The sequence below is a fragment of the Amblyomma maculatum genome, chromosome 11 (genome assembly GCF_055883805.1).
Source record: "Amblyomma maculatum isolate TAMU_Amacu chromosome 11, ASM5588380v1, whole genome shotgun sequence".
In the NCBI taxonomy this organism is placed as follows: domain Eukaryota; kingdom Metazoa; phylum Arthropoda; class Arachnida; order Ixodida; family Ixodidae; genus Amblyomma; species Amblyomma maculatum.
Window position 1 is genome coordinate 26,680,891 of NC_139354.1, and position 22,049 is coordinate 26,702,939.

General features: G+C 45.6%; 1 protein-coding gene across 1 annotated transcript; it reads right to left on the minus strand.

The window, feature by feature from the left end:
- Positions 1 to 1,936: 1,936 nt before the first annotated feature.
- Gpa2 (Glycoprotein hormone alpha 2) lies at positions 1,937 to 21,313 on the minus strand. The gene is made up of 3 exons (XM_084584494.1): positions 21,217 to 21,313; positions 11,545 to 11,720; positions 1,937 to 2,638 (listed from the first exon to the last, which is right to left on the minus strand). The coding sequence occupies exons 1-3, from the start codon at positions 21,311 to 21,313 to the stop codon at positions 2,546 to 2,548; spliced, it is 366 nt and encodes a 121-aa protein (XP_084440620.1). The 3' UTR covers positions 1,937 to 2,545.
- Between the last annotated feature and the right edge of the window lie 736 nt (positions 21,314 to 22,049).

Consider the following 22,049-nt stretch of genomic DNA (forward strand, 5'->3'; position numbering starts at 1 on the left):
ACGCAACCCGAAGACATCGGTGCCAACGCTGCATTTTCTGGAGAAAATCTTTAACAATGTTGCGTTAAGACACCGACGACGCTGAGATGTTCACGCCTCCCTGACGTCACGGCTGTCAGCGTGAGCTTCCGTATTCGTCATGCGTATTGCTATTCGTGGCAGGTGCTTCCACTTTTCTCAACATTGTAGTTTCCCAAGACTGAGGTAATTACTTTTGGCAGCGAATACGCCGGGAGGAAAGAGAGGACCTCTAGCGGTGGAATAATTAAGCCAGTGATCATTAGTGTTTGTGTCGTTTACTTGGCTATCCAAGGCGCACGAAATTAAGACCGAAATGTCAGCAGCTATATATATCCCGATCAGGTAAGCATTCCTTCAAGTAACGTGCTGAGCGTCTTTCCTCTTTGTTTCGTCATTTAGCGCGCTATTAATAGCCGAAGAAAGAAGCTGTTAGCCCATTCTTTTCGAATGCCAGAGAATTCGTTGATTTGATCGCCGCAGATACATAATACTTTTATTACCACATTGGTAACGCTGTTACAGCGCCACCATGTGGCCGGACCATATATTGGCGCGTGGCTGAGCGTCGACTTCGTCTTAGAATCAGTGCGCGTTTCCGCGAGTTTCGCCTAATTAAAACGCCTGCGCTGTCCTGCTTATTGCCACATTAGTCGGCGACAATACTGAGTAGAGTTATTCTGCTCTGCGGAACAATGTGTTGCAAAGGATGTTCATATAGCACGTGACATCTGGCGCTGCCCATACACGTCTACTTTGCCTGGCATATGCATTAACTTGGCAGGCTCCTGAGGAGACATCCCACATTGTCTGGCAGTAGGGAATCCCCTGCCCCCGGAAGCTTAACAGTTCAATTCAATGTACTTGTCTAGAATGAGGTGGTGCCCAGAGAGCGGTAGATTAGTTTCGGTTCGTAGATGGGCTTTTACCCCTTTTACTTGTTATTGGTTGTTACTTGTTTACTTTTTGTTACGTGCTGGGGCTGAAACGTGGAGGCCTAACGAAAAGGGTTCTACTGAAGTTGAGGACAGCGCTGATGGCTATGGAACGAAAAATGGTAGGTGCAACATGAAGATATAAGAAGCGCGCAGAGTGGGTCAGATAAATAACTCGAGTTAATGACATTGTAGTGTAAATCAAGAAGAAGAAATTGCCATGGGTAGATTATTTAGTGCGTAGAGAGGACAGTCTTTGGTCGCTTAGGGTAACAAACTGGATTCCAAGGGAAGGAAAGCGCAGCAGGGGGCGGCAGAAAGTTGGCGGGCGGATAAGGTTACGAAGTTCGCAGGGGTCAAGTGGAGTTCACGAGTATAGAAAACTGGGCGAGTTGGATTGGATTCATCTTAAAGCAGCGCGAAACACAGGACAAAAGAACAGGAGACGCTTGTGTCGTCTCCTGTTCTTTTGTCCTGTGTTTCGCGCTGCCTTAAGACGGGTCAAGTCGATGCAGCTCGCATATAACCGGGTTAATTGGAGGAGTATGGGAAAGGCCTTCGCCCTGCAGTGGGTATAGTCCGGCTGATGATGATGATTACTGGTTATTTGGTAGGTTGATTGATTTGCCAGTTGCTAAATTAGTGAATCGGTGAATGAGTAATTGATTGAATCAATAACAATTTTTTTTTATTTACTTACGGATGGACGGACGAAAGGGCGGTCGTCCAGCAATATTGTCGACTGTTATTAAAGAATTCATCCGGAGGCCTCACAGCATGGGCTTCACATTTTAGCCTGTCGGATAGTGAAGGAAGGTAAGCAGTATTTTCTTCTTTACCCAGCCCTTGCAGCTTTCTGTACTATACTGCGTAAAAATGAAGAAGTTCACAGGCGTATTTGAGCCGGTGAAATGTACCAGAACACGACTTGACAGCTGTTTAGAAGAATTATTATTCTTTATTCGATCAAAATATTTGTGTGCATCGCTACTGGGAAGGAGTGCGAAAGAATGGGATGATTGTAAATTGTTCAGTGGTCGCCTTCCAATCGAGGGTAGCCTTAAGAATCGACAAATTCTAGTTCACTAAAAGACGACAGAACATGCACATCGGTTTAGATTAGACAAGCGGATTGTACAATACAAGAAATAATTATTAGGCAGAAAGACACGCTATAAAGTTGTGCTGGTGGTAAGAAAAGTGCTACTAAGTAGATATTTGAATGGATTCCTTAGGAGGTGTGAGGATAGGATCAGTGAACAACAGTTTAGTTATGAGTAGGTTTTACACATGATGGTGTAAACGTGTCGCACCATGTAAGGCAGAACAATAATGTGGCCTCGCAGTGAGAAGAAAAAAGTGTCAAGTTTTTGGCCTAGTCTTGCTTTTCTCAAAAAACATTTCTTTAGTGGAGGCACTAAAGAATTCGTTATTATCTCCTTTTTGTTGTTTTTCTTTTGGGGATAGGATGCAGCCGCAGCCGCAAGTCTGAAGGGTTACACAATAGACGAGATAGCGAGAGCGTAGACACGTGAGGGAGATTGTGGCGCTCGTGTGGCCCGCCAACTGGCGAGGAGGAACCGCCGGGTCCGTCAGTTCTTCTTGCAGTGAAAGCAGGCGCAGCTTTTGGCCGACTTGAAGGTGAGGTCCTTGTGACCGTCCAGGCAGCGGACTTGCACTTTAACCTGTGCGAAAAAACAAAAGAGGGGAGGAGTGTACGTTTGGGTGGATGGAAATAGAGTTAGCAGGTTTAACGTCTTTGCTCAGAGGAAGCTTCAAAGCGATAATTGTTGGGTTTATTACTTTACGCTATATTAGCTTATGCTACTCTCTAAAGCAAAGAATAGATTCATAACGGCTAGAAGATTCTACCACTTTCGGGCTCCGTCGAATGCCGCCCGCCCTTCCTCTCTGTCTGACGTCTTGCGCGAGCATGTAGCGCTGTCTCTACCAATGTCCAGTCGCACCTCAGCCTTCCTACCTGATCCATGGTTTCACTCAAGCTTGAGAGATGAACAATATGCCTTAGAAGAGAAAACAGTCATTTTCCCTGGGCCTCATGCGTTGGCCATAAATACAACTTGGCTTAAAATAAACCGAAGCCCTCCACTATGCCTGAGTCCGTTCATGATGTTATATCCCACCTACCAGTTTCTTCTTCCTCCCCGTCTTCATCCTCCTTAATCCCTGAACACTTGCTTTTACATGAAGCGCTTGACTTGAGCCGGATCGCCACGAGGAGTAGCTTTCGCTTATTTATCAACCTACGGATTTCATCATCCGATACAGTTATATGCGTCGAAAATGAGTGATATACGTCCTCGCAAAATATGTCATGCTGTGATATGTAGCACACTTCTTAAGAATATCGATTCAACGTCAGTGTCTGTGGCCTCTTGTCGCTACTGTTACTAAGGCATAATTCAGAAAGCGATGAGCGAGGAGCTCAACAAGACGATATTGATTGACTGCAATGCGCAGTGTGAAGGGTAAGATAGCATGTACATGAAAGGGAATAAGGAGAAGGTATTAGGAAGCAAAGATGATAAGCATACGCAGCTCTGTAGCAGACATATATTATGCCGAGGCATGCAAAAGGAAAGAAAAATAAAGAGCCTCTGCCCGTGCCACAAAGTATAACCCGCGACGAACGACACCACGTAAGGCGCGACGAACTAGGGACACTGGCGGTCATAAACCAATGGAACTGGTCATCTTGTTTGTAGTGCTGTATTTCGTTATCAATTAGTAACTCGCTTGCGTGTTCCAGGCGTCTAAAGGAAAACGAAGCAAAAGTTTATACTGACCTGTATGATAGCGTACCGCGCTCTAATAATAGGGTCACGCTCATAGAAAAAAAGAAAAAAAGGAACAGAAAGCACGTCTCTGCATCAGTGGACAATTCATCAAGCAAATTGTACGTGAAGACGGCGATCTTTTTACGCGGTTTAATGAGGCAATGACGCACCGCCATTAGATTCAAAATCCTGGCAACCAATCTTTCCTGTTGTGGGCGTCATAAGGCGTGAAAACATTTTTCCAGTTCTATTTTCTCCGCCATAAACGGGTTCTCAGCACCCTGACCAACCATAACATGCCCAGGAACATCCGTAGAATTTTAGAATAATTGCATGGATTGAATCGTTTTGTCACTTTAAGGTTCGTCTACTTTGTTGCTACCAGGATACGAGTCTTTCGAGTGCCGCTCACTTGATTATTGTCGCTTTAACGAGCGAGCCCAAGGCCCCAGTGTAGGTTCGAATTTCAAAAATAGCCCTGTAATCCGAGATCAGAGCATATCGGAGGGTCTTCAGCAAGTGGTAATTATTATTCTGGGCATCCTGCAACCCCTTCCGAGTTCTTCCTCTCCTTTAGATTGACCACCAAGGGCCCTGTCCTTGACTCCCGACCACAGATTCGTCACAGTAATCGAACACCTGAGTCCCTAGGATGAAACAGCAGCTCCTTCATCAGGCTCCGTTTCACAAAATGTCTACTTATTTGACCCAAATACACATTTTCCGCGGAGCTCATTGTATTCTCACCAGTGTAGCAATGCATGTATTACGTGTCCGGTGCACTGCACGCGGAGCAACACGGAAGGGCCATACCTACAACCATCGAAACCTACACAAACACTACCACACATAAAATACGACAGGTGCAGATATTACTCCACTTGCATTACAAGGTCAGTTGTTAAAGTGCTCATATCATGTCTGCTCCTTTTATTCCTGTTCTGTGCGCAATTTTCAGTGAACTAAACCAAAGCCAACTAGCCAAACTTCTTGCCTTCATGAGCCCATCGTAGAGGCAATACTTTCCTCTCCAAAGCACTGGCCGAAGTTGTTCGTGCCTCGTATACAGTTCACAAAAATACATCGCCTTCACGACCAGACCAATGGCCTCACATAACTCTCATTCACTGTGCCATTTCAGATATTCTGTAGACCTGTATTCACCGAGATTACGTAAACTAGTGACTCCATGCCCTCGCTTGCTCCATTTGCTCATAAAGGTTCAGTCCAAGAAGTCACCATGTGATCCCTTTTTGTTGTTGTTGTTGTTGCTGTTGTTGTTTCGTGCCTATTCCAGCCTGTAGTGTACACCCCTGCCTTCGTCCTTGGTCCGAATTCCGAGTTTGCGTCGTTTACTCCCCGACCTCGAGTCCACTGATTGGTGGAAACACTAGACCAGGGTGTCGGTTTGACTTCCGCTTCCGGCGTTTCCACCAATAAGATTAGAGCAGATACGGAGAAAAAGATCGACACTTCTGAAAACGATGCAAACTCGGAATACTCCCCCGGACACACCTTTCTTCTCAGCCTCTCCAGTCTATATTCACACTGCCACAAAAAGTTTGCTGCCCGTATTTCTCACTTCGGTGTGCTTGCACGCCTTACTACCAAGCCAGCCAAGTCTCTTGGAAGAGCAGCTATGCCTCGACCCACCAGTATTTTTTCTGCCCAGGCAAGAAATTTGTACTGCATACAGACGCACAAACGCATTTCAGGCCCTTCTCGAAAATTCCTCAGTCGCTTTATTCGTTCGTGTAGAATGCTTATACAAGCGTCTCCAATGAACAATTGTATCTCCCGGAATCGACTGCACACCAACACTGCCGTCGCGGCACTGAGATAGTGCAGAGACCTGGCTTGAATGCCTGAGGCCACTGACCTTGCCTTGTCAGATGGAAGGGAGGATGCACCAGGTGCAGTCCTCCTGCGAGGGTACAGACCTCAACCAGCGACCACCTGCGACCCCGATGGTCGCTTACGCAGTACATAAGAGGTACGAGTGTTAAAACTGTGAGTGAATTTCGTCTATCTCTGAGCAATCGCCATCGCATTTGTTTTGCAGCCATTCCTGTGTGTAGAAATGAAAGCACCTCGCCTCCTTTGTTGACTCTGTCTCACTGCACATAGACTGCTACAAAGGCGGAAGCTCAAATTACTTCGTTGGAGCATAAAGAATGCATTTGTCTATACATATAATTTGTTTATTGAAATAAGTGTGCCCTGCAACAATATTTGAAAATTCCAGCTTTTAAGCATTTAGAACCTGGTTTTTCAACTTGTTTACGCAGATATGAACAGAAACTATTCCTGCTGATATTGATATGCCATATTCCCGTTTTCTATATGGTTGTACTTACGGCTGAAATTTACCTGGCAGGATTAGTAGTCGTTTATTCGTCTGACGTATTTTTTTTATGTTCGCTGTCTTTAAGCAACGGATGGAAGTAAACGGACTGCTAATTGATCGATTGGGTTACTGAATAAATGATCGATGAGTGGCGTGTTTTACATATGCCTATGCGCTTTCAGTCTTATTGCACGTTCACGTTCATCTACAGACTCCTTGCTTGTTCAGAGCAGCTCATGGGGAGAATTAGTTTGAGGGCTGGATCTTCTTTATTTTTAAATTTTCATGGTGTCTTTCTAATCCTTTCTTATTTTTGGGGACTTTGCAATTGCTTTATTTCGTTCGTAATTTTTGCAGTCGTGTTGTGACGTAGCCATGTCTGCTTGCCCATAATTACTGTCTAGCATAGCTTGAGTACATAACAAAAAACTTTAGTGAAATATCTTGACTTGCGTCATGAATTAACGGCGGAACTTTTGCGGTACGTTGACGAGGCGGCGGCTAGAGTAAAGTTCTTCAGTGAACGAGGACGCAACAACTAAGCACGAGAAAAAGTACACACGACATCCGAAAACGAAGGTCTAGGCAAACACAAACAAGTCTTAGGAAAGCCCAGGCTATAAAGCAAATTAAAGTTAGAGTAAGTAGATGTGTGAAGACGATATTGAGGTTTTTTTTTTTTTTCCAGCCGTATAAGCACTCTCGCGAAGTTCTGCTTAGAGTTGCTGTGAAAATACGTGGGAAGTATTCACATATAAACTAAAAGCCAGTCTCCTGCCATGTTAGTTGAATGAACGAATCTACAATGTCACTCTACTTTTTTCATGTTACGGTGTCTGCAAAGATGCATTTAAAGCCCCTTCTATTTAATCGAACCTGCAAATTCACGCCTCGAAAGTACTGCTGAGGCCGGCTAAGTACTCAACTACTAGGCCAAACCGTATTGCGCAAGTTCCCAGTAACTCGAGAAAATCGCCTCACTTGGGTACAGTCCGGTTCTTAGCGAATGCTGGCGTAAGACGATTGAGGCCATGACGTAACCGGCAGGAAGCAGAGCGCGCAATCCTTACCTGGCGTGGCCACCTCTACTTCGTTTAGGTGTACATGGACACTCCGAGACGTCTGATTACGCCCATTGGGGAAGGAGATAAAGGTTGTAGCTGACATGGGAGTCGGCTTAGCGACGACGGTGACGTCAACAGTGACGTCGCCTCGCACCACACAGTAACGAACTTGTAGGTTCATAGATGAGCAGAGCATTATCCTTTCAGTCCGCAGGGAAGTGAAACAAAAGTGTGTTTTATCTATCTCGCAAACGGAAAACCACGAAAATGTCTTTTAGGCTCTTGGGTAGGTTTCTTTTACGAGCAGCTTGTTTGGTATACATGCCGCAAGGACGTTTCACCAAACCCTTGTTTGGCAAGCAATCAAAGATGAAATATCGCTACAAGCTGGTACTGTGAGCATGGTGTCAATTCTCGCGACCTTCACAAACCTTCACTCACGACGCCTGTTGTTCCTCGAAAGCTTAGTAAGGTGTCCTGCAATGAAACGGTACCCCAACAGGCAGGCCGCATGGCGCATGGAGAGGCGCCTAAGCATTATATTAGTACGATAAGTGATGACGGGTAGTGCATAGTGCCCGCTGTATCATTTCACAATTGCTTGACTGCTTTCTGCGTCGAACGGCCTTAAGCAATCCGCCACTGTAGCCCTAGCGACTGACTTGGCGATGGTCGGACAACGGCCTCAGAGCTTTCGCTCTTACCCTATGTCTACACAGAGCCCGATGCTGTGTACTCTTCATAGATGACGCAAAGTTAAAATGTCCCCGTCCAAGCGTTCCTTGGTGACAATTATTTTCTTCGTAAAAACCATGCTGCAGTAACGGCTCACACGAGGGCCGCCATTTCGCAGACCAGTGACGGAGTACGGCTCTCGCGTCGAGTGGGCTTTGACATGCCGATTGCAACACGCGGGCTGGTGTTACATATTTGCGACGGTGTCCGTTTTCCGCAGCGTAGGACGATTTCGTACAGAATAACGCTGTGACGCCACACATAAAATGAACGTTGCTTTGAGGGCACACTTTTTTACAACATCTGGCAAAAATACCTCACCCTCGGGGTGCCAGGGACAGGTGTTATTCGTCACTGCTTCGTAAAAGTCAGCTCACCCTTCTCAGCTGCGCAATGACGTAATGCCCACGCTCTCTGGTACACTCATACTGACCGCAAGCTATAGAGCACCGGGAATGATGCCAAAACGTGACCGGCTAATCAATTCTGAATTCCTGGAACACCCATACATGACACGAAGGAAGCACCGTTAGTGACCGATGCCTATCTCGTCTCCTACGCGCGCTAGCCTCATCGAGCGGATAATCTCTCCAGTATGAAAGCCTAGGCGCTTTCATAATGCGTACCACAACCATGGAGGCGGCAGGTGGGCAAGCCGGTGGCTAGCGGAGGGTTCACTAAAGCTCACCGGATCCTACTGGTTCAGCTTCAGCGCTGGGCCAACACAGCTGATGCAGCCCCCGCCTGCGACAGTTCGCTGGTTTTCGAAGCGTTGCGACAGGACTGCTGTGTCCCTACGCGGCATAGACCGCGATCGCATTTCCACTGCTATTTTATTTGATTATTCTTTTTTCTTCACGGCTGCCGGGGATGGGGTCTCCGCCGAGGAATGCGCATCAACCTGCGGGTATGTCCGGCTCGCGCTCGTCATATGGATGTCGCAATCGGTGACGCCGCGAGCGCTGCATTTATGGCTCGCCCGATTCGTGCGCTGTTTGGTATGCAGTAAAGGTGTATTAGCCTAGCTGGCCCATTTGGCGCTCCGTGAGAGTTCCTGGTCATACGGGGAACAACCGAATACGCCGGTGCCGCTGCAATCATCGGGGAAGGAAAGAGGAGGGGTCGGAATGATCCACCGAACAGGACGAGCAGGCTGTGGCCACTTCGCGTGAATTCGGCGGTGATCGCCGAAAAATAACTCCGATATTGCAGGAATGAAGTTAAAATATCGCCGGCCCTGTTTCTCAAAGGGAAATAACAGAAAATTATTTAAAGAATGCACATTAAGCAAGAAAAGACTGATTCCTCGGGGGACTCCATATTGTTTCCTCAATGTTAACCTTGAGAGAGAAACTTAGTCTCTCAAGCGATGACAACTGCTAAGGGACCAGCAGCCACATCCGGGTAAGTACAATCGGCATGCACAATATCCTTTTCCTGCGGAGGAATAATTTAGGCAGATTTTGTTGCTGCAATTTCAGGTACAGACTCCACCACCGATTGTAGGGATCAAGACTCAAAACTTGATTAAAACAATTCTCTACGAAACCGTACGGAACTTCTACACATCAAGAATCTGGGATATAGTACAATGTTGAGTATTTATGTTATACTGCGACATTGCAACTAACGTGGAAAAAGAAAAAGGGCAGTGACAAAAATGCGCCGACGGGACAGCGCGCGCGTTCATCATTCCGGCCAACTTCTCGGCCTTTCATTTCAATAAACCTATCTATCTATCTCTGAAGAGTGCTTTGTAACTGCACATACATTCACACATGCATCTCTCAAACTGGTTGCCTCAATATATCGTAAAAACGGTCAAATAGCTGCGTCCGAAGTTTCCTTTAAGGAGTATCGTCCTTAGAATATATTTGCAGTAGTATAGAAACTGGTGTTTCCCGCTTTTATCGGCAAGTTTAAATTTTTTTTAATGAGAATATTGTCGCGACCCACCGTAATTTTATTCGTTGCTGCCAACAGCCGCATACATGTGGCCTTATCACTTTGCTTGTAACACGCAGAATGATCTAGGCAATGTCACGATCAATTTATTCCATTTGTGCGCGCTCAAAGCCGCCGGGCGCGGCTTTTCTTGGTCGCACAAGATGCTTCGAGTTGTATCTCGAACGACTACAGCCGCTCGCGTCTGCTTCCATATTAGTCCAGATTGTTCTACTCACACCTGCTTCCACAGTGTTCCGGACTGTTTTGGTTTGGTTTGGTATAATGGGGTATAACTTCCCAAAGCGACTATGACTATGAGAGACGCCGTAGTGGAGGGCTCCGGAAACAGTTACCTGTGGCAGCTTTATACCTAAATGTTTCTTTGCCAAGTTTAAATTGAGCGTTGCCGAACGCAGCGGCGCATTCGTAGTTCGGCAACCGCTGAGCACGCTTCCTGCTAGCCGCCACCGAGTTACTCATTTTGCGGGTGAAAATCAGTCTAATAAAGAGTTTATTTAAGTGCAATCCCTGTCTCTTTTAATCGTTGCCTTCGACCTTGACATAAGCAGTTACAATATTACCTTCGAAATATTAGACATCTTTACAAACCCGGCTGGGTTTCGAGGTGAGTATAGGGTGTGGAAGGTGTACCTGCTCTGCACACGCGTTGAAAAGGTGGTGTGCGAAGAATATACTCAGCCTGTTGGAGTCATCTTGCGTCCCGAATTGATGGCTGCATTCCTGAAGAAGAATTGTTTGGCTATCACTCATTATAACTGAAACGCAGTGATTTTCCGCAGCGTAAAGCGAAATTTTTCCAATTAGACCAAAAGGTTCCTATTTTTTTCAGGCCCCTATTAATGTGGCGGGCTTTTGTGGGACTGAAAGGGACGAGAAGAGGAGGGGGCTTGCAATTTTCATCAAGTTTTGAGAAAAACGTGAAAAAGCGGGATTATAGGCCAGGAAGTATTGTACGTCCTGCCTGCAACAATATTGTTTAATAACAATAATAACCGACTGCGTCATGCGATTTATGTATGCAATTTAGTTACATCACACATGATAATGTAGCCAGGTTTCTTTCCATTGTTCACACTATATGGTCGACGGTTCGCCTCAGTCCACTTTATCAGTCCCCCCATGGCTCCCCTCACGCTTGCGTCATCGCGTCGCTCTGTGGGACATAAAGACTGCAATTCCAATATAGATGGTTAGGCACGTATCGCCACACCCACAGCGCAACTGTCAGCTATACTGGTGAAACACTGGCTAGTTCTAAATTATTGGGACGTTTACTGCTAGGCGATGAACATCAAACGAAGAATTCACGAGGCGTGGCATTGTAACGGCTCAGGAGCTCGTTGGGAACATAAACAAAGGTCTACACCCACACACATAAATATGCTTGCATTGCCAGCCCCAAAGCTATCTCGTTGCTGATGTCAGGCTTGAACGCATAACTATCCGAAACCATTTGTACCGTATCTAGTGGAGAATCAGAATTATAAGTTCAGAATTGGTATACAAAAGTTACCCACTCTCAGCTAACTTTTAGCTGCAGCTTCATGTTTTCTCACAGCTGCCTTGGTCTCGGGCCACCAATTTACCTTCGGTTTGATGGCATCACAGCTAGTGAAGAAAAACCATCTCCCTATGCTAAATAATGAAGGATAAAGAAAGAGAGAGACTGAACCACTCACGTCCTCAGTGTCCATGATGTTGCAGCACTGTCCGAACGAGGTGACCCTGTGATTGCGGTTCATGCGCAGCGTGAACTCGGGCGACGGGATCGAATAGGAGGTGCAGAAGCCCCGGCACGCATTGGTCGTGATGTCGAATTCCAAGCAGTCCGGGATGCTCACGCGACGGGTATGCCCTGCACGAGTGATTGAATCATTGACTGACTGACTGACTGACTGACTGACTGACTGACTGACTGACTGACTGACTGACTGACTGACTGACTGACTGACTGACTGACTGACTGACTGACTGACTGACTGACTGACTGACTGACTGACTGACTGACTGACTGACTGACTGACTGACTGACTGACTGACTGACTGACTGACTGACTGACTGACTGACTGACTGACTGACTGACTGACTGACTGACTGACTGACTGACTGACTGACTGACTGACTGACTGACTGACTGACTGACTGACTGACTGACTGACTGACTGACTGACTGACTGACTGACTGACTGACTGACTGACTGACTGACTGACTGACTGACTGACTGACTGACTGACTGACTGACTGACTGACTGACTGACTGACTGACTGACTGACTGACTGACTGACTGACTGACTGACTGACTGACTGACTGACTGACTGACTGACTGACTGACTGACTGACTGACTGACTGACTGACTGACTGACTGACTGACTGACTGACTGACTGACTGACTGACTGACTGACTGACTGACTGACTGACTGACTGACTGACTGACTGACTGACTGACTGACTGACTGACTGACTGACTGACTGACTGACTGACTGACTGACTGACTGACTGACTGACTGACTGACTGACTGACTGACTGACTGACTGACTGACTGACTTCTTTACTTATTCATTTAACAAACGGCTGAGTGAATGGTCGACAGATTGATTGATTGATTGGTTGATTGACAAACTGGCAAAATTGGCAAATTGGCTGACGGATTGCTCCCTTGACTTATTGACTGGCTAATTGATTATTGATTTAAATCATCATCATCATCAGCCTGACTATACCCACTGCAGGGCGAAGGCCTCTCCATATTTCTCCACTTAACCCGGTTCTGTGCTAGCTGCATTCACTTGACCCCTGCGAACTTCTTAATCTTGTCTGCCCACCTAACTTTCTGCCGCCCCCTGCTACGCTTTCCTTCCCTTGGAATCCAGTTTGTTACCCTAAGCGACCATCGGTTATCCTCTCTTCGCACTACATGTCCTGCCCATGTCCATTTCTTCTTCTTAATTTCCACTAGAATGTCGGTAACTTGAGTTATTTCTCTGACCCACTCTGCACGCTTCCTATCTCTTAATGTTACCCTTACCATTTTTCGTTCCATAGCCCTCTGGGTTGTCCTCAACTTAAGTAGAACCCTCTTGGTTATAGCCTCCACGTTTCAGCCCCATAGTTGAGTACAGGTAAGATGCAACTGTTGTATACTTTCCTCTTGACCGATACCGGTAAGCTGCTAGCCTGATTGATTTAAATGCCGTATAATAAAAAGACGACCAGGGGGCTGCACTTGATATAAATGAGTCCGTTTTGGTATGAGCAGAAAAAGAAGGAAGGGTCGAATTTAATAGCCGCAGCTGGCGCGGCTTCGGGTACACCCAATGTATTTTAATGTATTTTGTGTAGGACTCGATCCCCAATTCGGTAATAAGGTATATGCATCAGCACATTTTGACGGGTTGCACTCCCCTTCCGGTGCTCTCGTTAATATTAAATTTTGCTTCAAGAAAAGCATCCTGTTAGAGTACTTTTTTTTTATCTATACCCCACACTCCAGACAGACTGTTACTCATTGTCTCTACAAAAAGTACACCACATGATAGGGACGTAGTGCCAGCGAGGTATGAAATCAGGCCTAGTATCATTCAGGAGCAGTCCTCCTTTGAGAGAACTCATAAAAATTCCTAGTCGCCCAAGTGAAGCCACCTCTGCATTCTGTTTCTTTACTCCATTTATTAGCCGGTGCTTTTCCTATATTTAATTTTCCTGCATCCAATGCTTCAGCCTGCTGCTCACGTAGACGGTGAAGCCAGCGTTTAAGTCATTGCATGCGTGCGCGTGTGTGCATTATATGCGACGTCTGACCGAATTGGAAGCGAAATTAAGTTTGTGCCCACTACCCCACTCCTCTCCTCTGACGGCCATTTCTGAAATACTGTCCGGGCACGTAGCCGGGGGTGCTAGTCGGCCATGTCAGGAGTAGGAATCTTCCAAGTAGCGTTGTGCCCCATATTTAAGTTTCTGGTGCCTATTCCTTTCATAGCAGCCGGAAGAAAGTCTTTTCCAGCGTTCTATCGTTGTCATGGAAGCGATATCAAAAGAAAAAGAATCTCGGTCATCGAGCGCCATTCGAAGCACCGCGGGAAAAAAAGGGGATCTTCCTGATGCTACTGAAAAACCAAAAGTTCTACCGGGCAATACCCTCACATAATCTCATCAAAAAGCATAGACTCTCATACGGTGGACGTCATTATCATAAAATATTTCGCATAATTTATGATAATGCACAAGAGACTATAAGACCTTATGCAATTATATGCGATCTGTATGTGATTTCTTATGCGAATTGAGTGAGATTGTGTGAGAAAATGTGAGGTTATTGCCTCATACAATGCCGTAGACAATTCGGGAAACTCCCCATTTTGTCACGCTGCATGTGTGCGCAGGGAGTCGTGCCTTTTTAAACATCACCTTCCTTCCGTTCACTATGTGCGCTGAAGTTGTTGAAGCAGAGAACAGCGAGAGTTGCCTACCCCTGGCCAATTGTTGACTGGTACGCACCCTGCTCGCGTCATGGCATCCTCGTTTTCATTGTGTGCGCGCGCGGTCCTACTCGCAAGTGCACGAAAGAAGTGTAGCCGCTCGCTGCGAGTCAAGGCTGGAATTGCAGGGCGCGAAAAGAGGCTAGAAAGCTATTGTGATATGAGGGGCCGGAAGGCTTCTTGTGGTAGTTTATAATAAGAGCACTCAACAGCAGCATGCTTTCAATGTCTCTGAACGCCAGCTTTGCAAGCGCATTTCACATTGCATATTGTAAGCTGTTGCTTTTGAGGGCATGGTCATGAATCTTGAAAAAAAAAAAAATGTTCCAGCGCAAATTTTACAGGCACATAGAACTAGGAAACAGGACACGCGCTAACAAAATTTCGCCGGGAATTTTCTCCAGCTAGCCCAGCTTTCTACGCTGTTGAAAAAAAAAAAGAAAGAAAACATGGCATCATTTACATAGACGCATTTATTTTCCGAAATTTTGCACCGAGTCGCTGCATTTAATGGATTAGGCATTACTTTATTGCAGTTATTTATGGATTATTATTTGTATGGCCGAATGCATTTTCAAAAATATTATTAGTTAATAGCTAAAATATTTTCTTGCTTATCAATTAGCGTTTGCGTGTCAGCAATGGCTCTGCAAATAAATTGTTTTGTGGGTGCTTATGCCCTTTGATGGCAAATAAATAAATGTACCAACCGCTTGTTTCCATGTATTGATTAACCACACTAAACGATGTTTTCATCTAACCATCAGCGAATAGTTGGCAGGCTGATTCTGGAAACTTTTATTTTCTGCTAGCGTTGCACTTTACGTCACGGGCACAGAACAAGTTGAGACAATCGAAGACGTGAAAGGAGTATTCTGCGGCAAGTGGATTTTTCATGACGACGCAATTCACAGTTTCCGCCGTCCATCTGTATTTAGAAGCGGTGGCATTATGCAAAACCTACTTTTTTCTTTGTCCAAACCTTTTTTTCCCAGCATAATTTAGGCTGTGGGCAGTCTTTACTTAATCTAATCTGTTCCTCTGCACTTTTACTTGGACCACTCGCGGAATCCTTTGCAGTTTTCGCTACGTATCGGACCTGTGTCTTTTCAACCGCTTCCTGACTAAGCAGAAATTTGCAGGGAAAAAAAAAAAGAATCGTCAGGTGAAACAAAGAGAAGGGAAAGAGATGAACCGATGGGCAATTTTTGTTTGCAAAATTTACGAACGCGTGCGCTTTTGATGGAGGGCTGAGAAAAAAAAGATAGGTACGACCGCGGAATGAGTCTGTACCAATCGTCCAAACGAACCCCTTTAGCTATAATTTAATTGTACGGGCTCGGGTTTCGTTGCCCTCGTTGTGTAATTCTATTTTCCCGAACTCGCAGGCAAAGAAGTTCTCGCCCTTCTGAGCAAGGCTGGCGTCTGCGTTATGAAAACGAGGAATTAAAAACAAAGGCTAGTAACTGGATTCTGCGCGCATTTTACATGCCGCATGAGCAACGTGCGCGCGCATCAATTACAAACGCAAAAGCTTTTACGCTGCGCTCGTTACGGCCTCGTAGGCGTTCGCGAATGAGGTTTCATTTTCGATGCCCGAGAAATGGAACACAAACATCTCACAACAAAAGTTAAAAAGTTCGTATGATAAGGGACATGTTAAACGAATGTTTCTGTACCTGTAGGCCACCCTTGACATGAGCTTTCGCCTAACATTACACCGCCCACTGTGGTGCGTTTACGTAAATTGTATGCGTGGAAATGTTTTTCGCCGCGATTCTCAAATTTCCTTTGAGGCCTAGTGGGCGTTCGCGGCAGACGTTTCATTCTTCACAAATAATTGGTTATAAATGTCACAACAAATGCATTGCGAGGTTCGCATGAATCAAAAACATCTTAAGCTTTTTTTTTATATAGGTTGTGCTTTACATAAGGCTTCACCTGAAGGTACACGAGCCAAAAAGTTTAAAATATAAAGTGTACGAATCTTTGATTTTGATAAATACTGCGCGTTTGAGCATGTAGTAGAGGTTAACGTGTTATTATAGCCGAGACATCGTTCCCGACACGCCAAAGAACCCATTATCGAACACGCATTCAGGCTAGTTTTGTATAATGGTAATTTTGGTATTTTGCAGTTAATCCACGCAGTCAAGTTCTTGTTGCTAGATTTCTCGTCGGTTTTGCGGTGCTAGTAGTAAGCGCAATCGGTGGATGGTTACCATGGAAACCATCCGGAACTTTGCAGCCATGAAAAATATGAGAAGGAGGGTTGCATTAGTACGAGGAAAGCATGGCGAGAACAGACGAATGCACGAATGCACAATTCTCCGACAATGCGTGGTACATGTCAGAGGCCAGTTCGGCATATTTTAGTAGACTATGGGAGCATTAATTCAGAATTCGAGAATGGTATTGTCAATAACCCGGTGCCATACGTATAGGGCTCACCGATAACGAAGCTAAGAAACAATCATAAGCAGGACGTGGTAGTACGAAACGGGTGGGGGATCGGTCTGACAAAAGTGAACAGGGGAGCCTTTTATACGAGTAGGTTTAAGTTCTAGCTATAAAGCTACGGTCTATTAAAGAAGTTACCGAAATCTGTAACTGCACAGACCGAATTTCTGCATAGTGCCTTTAAATTCTAAATATTGGTCAAGCGAATATGAAGACAAAGAAAAATTAGAAAACTGCGCTTACGTGCGCTTAAGAGCAGAAAGGGTGAAGGTCACTTTACTGGAATGTTTTCATTTCCTGCATAGTCAATGTCATCGCCATTTTTATCATCAACATTGCTATCGCTACTATCATCCTTTCACAAGATAAGAAGATTTATGATCTGTTTCTCACGAGCCGGCGTGGAGTAGTAGTTTTGAGCGTCCGGCTGGGGATCAGTGGGATGGTTGCTCCCTTCCTGGTGGAGAAGAGAGATTTTTTTGCCTTGCCATTGTGAATGGCGTTTTATAATCGCACTTTCTGCACACGGCACTCATAGGTGAAACACTTTCGTCTTAAAACAAACCTGGTGGCACCGTCGCCACAACGCTTCAACAGGGACCTACTTGACGTCTATCCACCAACCTGTTGCCCGGCCACAGCGGTCGCGCACCAATTCGGGCTGGGTGCAAAAAAAGCTCGCTTCGCTAAAGAATCAAGACTGCGAATCCATGACCGCAGCCTTTCGCCGAAACGGGCCGTCGTTTGGTGCGCTTGTTCTGCCCACGTGAACGAACAGGGAAAGCGACTGAGAAAAAGCAGATAAATAGTGCATCCGTTTGATGCCGTTACACAAGACTGAAAAACGAACACTAGATGAGAAGAAGTAGAGCGCAAAGAGAACGGCTAAAACGAATCAGCGTCACCAATTTCCAACGCTGTTAAAGCACCCTTCCGGAGCTTGAACGTGCCGCTTTGCGCAGCCATGTCCGATTAACGACTCCGAGGGGCGCAGACAAGGAGAGCCCGAAGTAATCGTAAAACTGAGCTCGTAAAGGAAATCAGTGTTGGTTTCCACAAGAACGGAGATGAATATGAGCCGCAGGGGGACCTGGGTGGGTGGTTAAATTTCAATGAACATTGCTTATACCCCATGATCATCATTGTCATCTCCATCATCTGCTTGATGACGGTGATGGTAATAATGGTTGCCCTTCCTAACGGGAAGACAGCGACGTAAACTACGCAGGCAAGCAAAAATAAAAAACAAAAAAAAGTTCTCCCCAAATTCTAAAGAGACAGAACACTAGCCGCAATATGTATTATGATTATGGCGGAAATGAAAAGGAATTCCCTCGTAAACTATGGATACTACTATTTAGCCGTGCAGGGGTTATGAGTGTATTCCGTCGTGATCCATCATGCCTCAACTTCCCTTCCCTTTAAGCCAACCTTTCACACTGCCTATTTTTATGCCCGGTTGCATTGCAATCGGGATTCTTTCCCACCTCCTCCCATACTATCTGGACCTGTGTGGACTGGCTTGGTGCTGAGGGTGAAGAAGAACAGCGCCTGCTCGTCCAGCAAGCCATCGATGTATTAGGCGCCTAAGTGTTGCGCCCCAATAAAGTCTTTTATTACTTCTACTACTACTATATCGAAAAAACGCTGACTTTTAATTTTAATTTGGCCCTGAAAATCACATATAAACGACTAAAATTGTCAAGTCTCCTCGCGACGAAACGCTGTCATTATCATTTTAACCCACGTGACCGCATCTGGGGAAAATGTGTTTTTGGAAGTGCATGGTTTTATCTATTCTTTGAAGAACGCTCACCTTGTTTTATTATATTTTGCACTCTCTCCGGTGCGTCCGTAAGCGAAAACCATCTATGATGTACTTTTGGCGCGTGGTACTAGATGGCACCACACTGTTTTCAATTTCCTGGATGAAGCGATGACAATGGCTAGAAAATGGCTTCCTTGTACGTTCTTTGTACGCCTCACTGTACGCAAAAACTCAGATGTAAGAATTCCACACGTAGAAATTCAAATAGAAACTAAAAAGGTCTAATTTCTTCTTGCGGGTGAGATTTATATTAGTTTTCGATGTATCATTTTTTCTATGCATCGCGGTCAGTACTCATAGTTTCCAGCATCGAACTACATAAACACGGGAGCATGCATTGATAGAAAAACTCGTTTCTTCAGTGTTTCTAAGAAAACCGCTACGGAATCGACCATTCGAGGCAGGAAGCTCCCCATTGCGCCTAAAAAAAAAAGTTGGTCTCTTAATATACAGTGTTCTGTCCTTTTAAAGGCGCCAGAGTCACTTGAGGTCCAACGGGAAGAAATGTCTGCAACGACGTCTTATGCCGCCAATGTTCAAACCGACGCTTCGTCACCTTGAGCGCAACGCTTCCGTCTCAAGTCTCTTTAAAGCCAAGTGCTGCCGATAGTGAATCCATGTTGGCCCGAGGCTGAATTTCGCTGTAGGCTATCATCACATGATGCCGTTCCTCTGTACTGCCAAGGGGACATTCCGTCGGTATGTCCTCCATGAACTGTGCTCGCTACGTTCTTCTTCGTAGAGCGACACAGAATGCCTCTGCCAACAGCCCACTTCCTATTCTGTTGTCGTAGGAGTTTGTCTTCTCAGTAGTTTCCATTGAACATACCGAGTTAGGATTGACTCTCTAAGGCGTAAGCCTTTCTAGGCTCATATGGGCTGCTGAAAGTCCGTAGGAAAAGTTCGCAGGAAATGTCCGCACGAATTTACACTTAACAAAAAAACAATAATCTGTCCCCATCGGGAATCAAACCCCTATTCTTCCGATCCTTATCAGAGGACGCCAGCCACTACTCCTATCCGGGCTCGTGATAAACCGGTCGTAATTATAGCGTGAGAATGATAGTAGCTATGTCTATCACGGTGCAGTTAGTGATAGTTATGGTAGTAGCGATGTTAATGACGCTGCAGTTAGTGATAGTGATAATGATGCAGAACCCCAGTGAAAAAAGTTCTATGAGGCAATAACCGCACGTTTTATCACACAAATCGCTAAAAGTCGCTCACAAATCTCATAGGATTTAGCACATTATCATACAATGTTGAAGATGTTTTACAATAATTACGGCACCGTATGAGATTCTATGCAGTTTATTTGACAATGTGTGAGGTTATTGCATCATAGAACTTTGTTTTCAGTAGGGTAGCAATGACAATAACGTCTCATTTAGTTGATAATGATGGCAGGAGCGATAGTGATGATGATAACAGGGTTGTCAGTGGCGATGCAGTTAGTGAAAGCAGTCCTATAAAATAGATTTCACCATCTGCGCTTTTTAGCAGATTAAGTGCAGTCCCGTATTTTTATTTGCCGTTTCTGTCTATTCTGTTGTCTCCGCTTGCAGGCCTTGTTCACAAAATTGCATGCTTGACGGCTCTCCGGTGAGTACAAGGCCCAGAGCTGCTAGGGAAACTTTTGGGAGACCATACCGGTCACAAAGGGTCCTTGCGCGCTTATATGGGGATGCTAGTTGTTATAATGGTAATGAATTTCAATGACTCAAAGGCAGCTTTGGCCAAAGAGCGGTATGGCGCAAGATGTTCTAGTGTCTACGCAAGCTAAAGTCGAGGACCCATATCTCCGAGCATTTCGCTTCAGATCAGGAGAACACTACGCCGTGAGAAAGTTCGTGCAAATCGGGAACGGTTATGTGGTTGAAATTTCCCGCACACTATGAACTCGTGCTCGAACCACTAGACCACTGCAACGGTAACTTGATATAAAAAGACCACCGTCTCCACACACGGTGCCCGAATGAGCGTTGTTTATAAGTTAGGCGTAGCTCACCAGCTATCCGCAATGCCACGTCTCGAGTGCCAACACAGAGAAAAGAAATTACTGGCACGAAAAGTTCACTCACGCCTTGTACAGAAGTGATAGTGATCTAACTTAGTGCTCCCGTACTCGCGGATAGAAAATATTTGCGTTATCATAAATATTCGGCGTTCAAAAAATTTTTTATGCACTTAAGGAGTCCTCAGCTATACGCCAGGCCAAGACGGCAGCTCAGCGAGTTAAGCTTGCCAGGGCAGCTAAGAGCTGACTAAGAGCTGCTGAAATAATATTCTTAAAATGGGGACGACGTTAGAATAAAGGTTGTCAAACCACTATTTTCAGTGCGGTGATAGACGATTATAAGAAAGCGACAATCGGTGAATATTCTAGAAACGTACAGTTGTACTTTTCAGCCGTATGGCTGCAATTGGGAGAATAGCAATTATTGATTAATTTTTGTGTCGCTCTACATCTTTGCGGATCAGCTTAGATAGTGAACACGGATTGGGTGTTCGAAATACTTCCGCCTTTGCTGCAAGTAATTAAAGCCAAGGACTCTCACGAGGTGGCGTTAGCGCACTCACCGACTTTGTGGCAGCCGGGTCTCTCCCAGAAATTCGCCGCAGCGCCAGTCAACGCCAGGACGCCGAGGACGAGGGCGATGCAGGGTTTCCGAGCCATTAGCTGCGATTCTGCAAGGAAATAGAGAGGGGAATACTTTTCTTCTTTTACCGCAGTTCGATTTTTTTTTATCACCCCACTTCCTTCCTTTCCCCCCCCACTTTTTTTTTGACTTTCGGTAATGGAGCTGCTGTTTTCCATGACGACTGATGTGACAAGCAGCAGCCTTCGTGACTATAGGTAAACAGCATACATTCTCTAATCCACCCATGGGAAGCTCAGCTTCCCATGGAGGGAGCTGCCGTTGGAGGGAGCTGCCCATAGAGGGTGGGACGAAGCTCCTACCAGGGAAAAACACAAGCAAAAGCGTTCGCAGCAGGGCCGTGCTGTCGCGAGAGTCTAGACAACTCAAACGAAGACAACAAGTCGTTCCGGGTGTTCCTGGGTGGCTCGTCACCCACAACCCCCCCAGCAGTGACTTCATAAAGAAAAAATAAAAAAAGACGCTTTGGTATTTTGTACACCTTGATAGAGAGGGCATACCTAACTCTGCCCAACCTTCCTAAACTCCGTGAGCCTTGTTCCAACCATTTTCAATAAATTAAGCTTTTTTAGTGTGCTTGCACGACCCCTCCCGCCTTTTTCAAATGTTTGTTTGTTTGTTTGTTTGTTTGTATGTTTGTTTGTTTATTTGTGCGGTTCTCATTCCAGCATGCCTCTGGCAGGTGAATGGGACGGGCCCTCATTGGTCAGCTGTTTGTGTGGCACTGCGAGATCTCGTCATGGCGGAATTGGA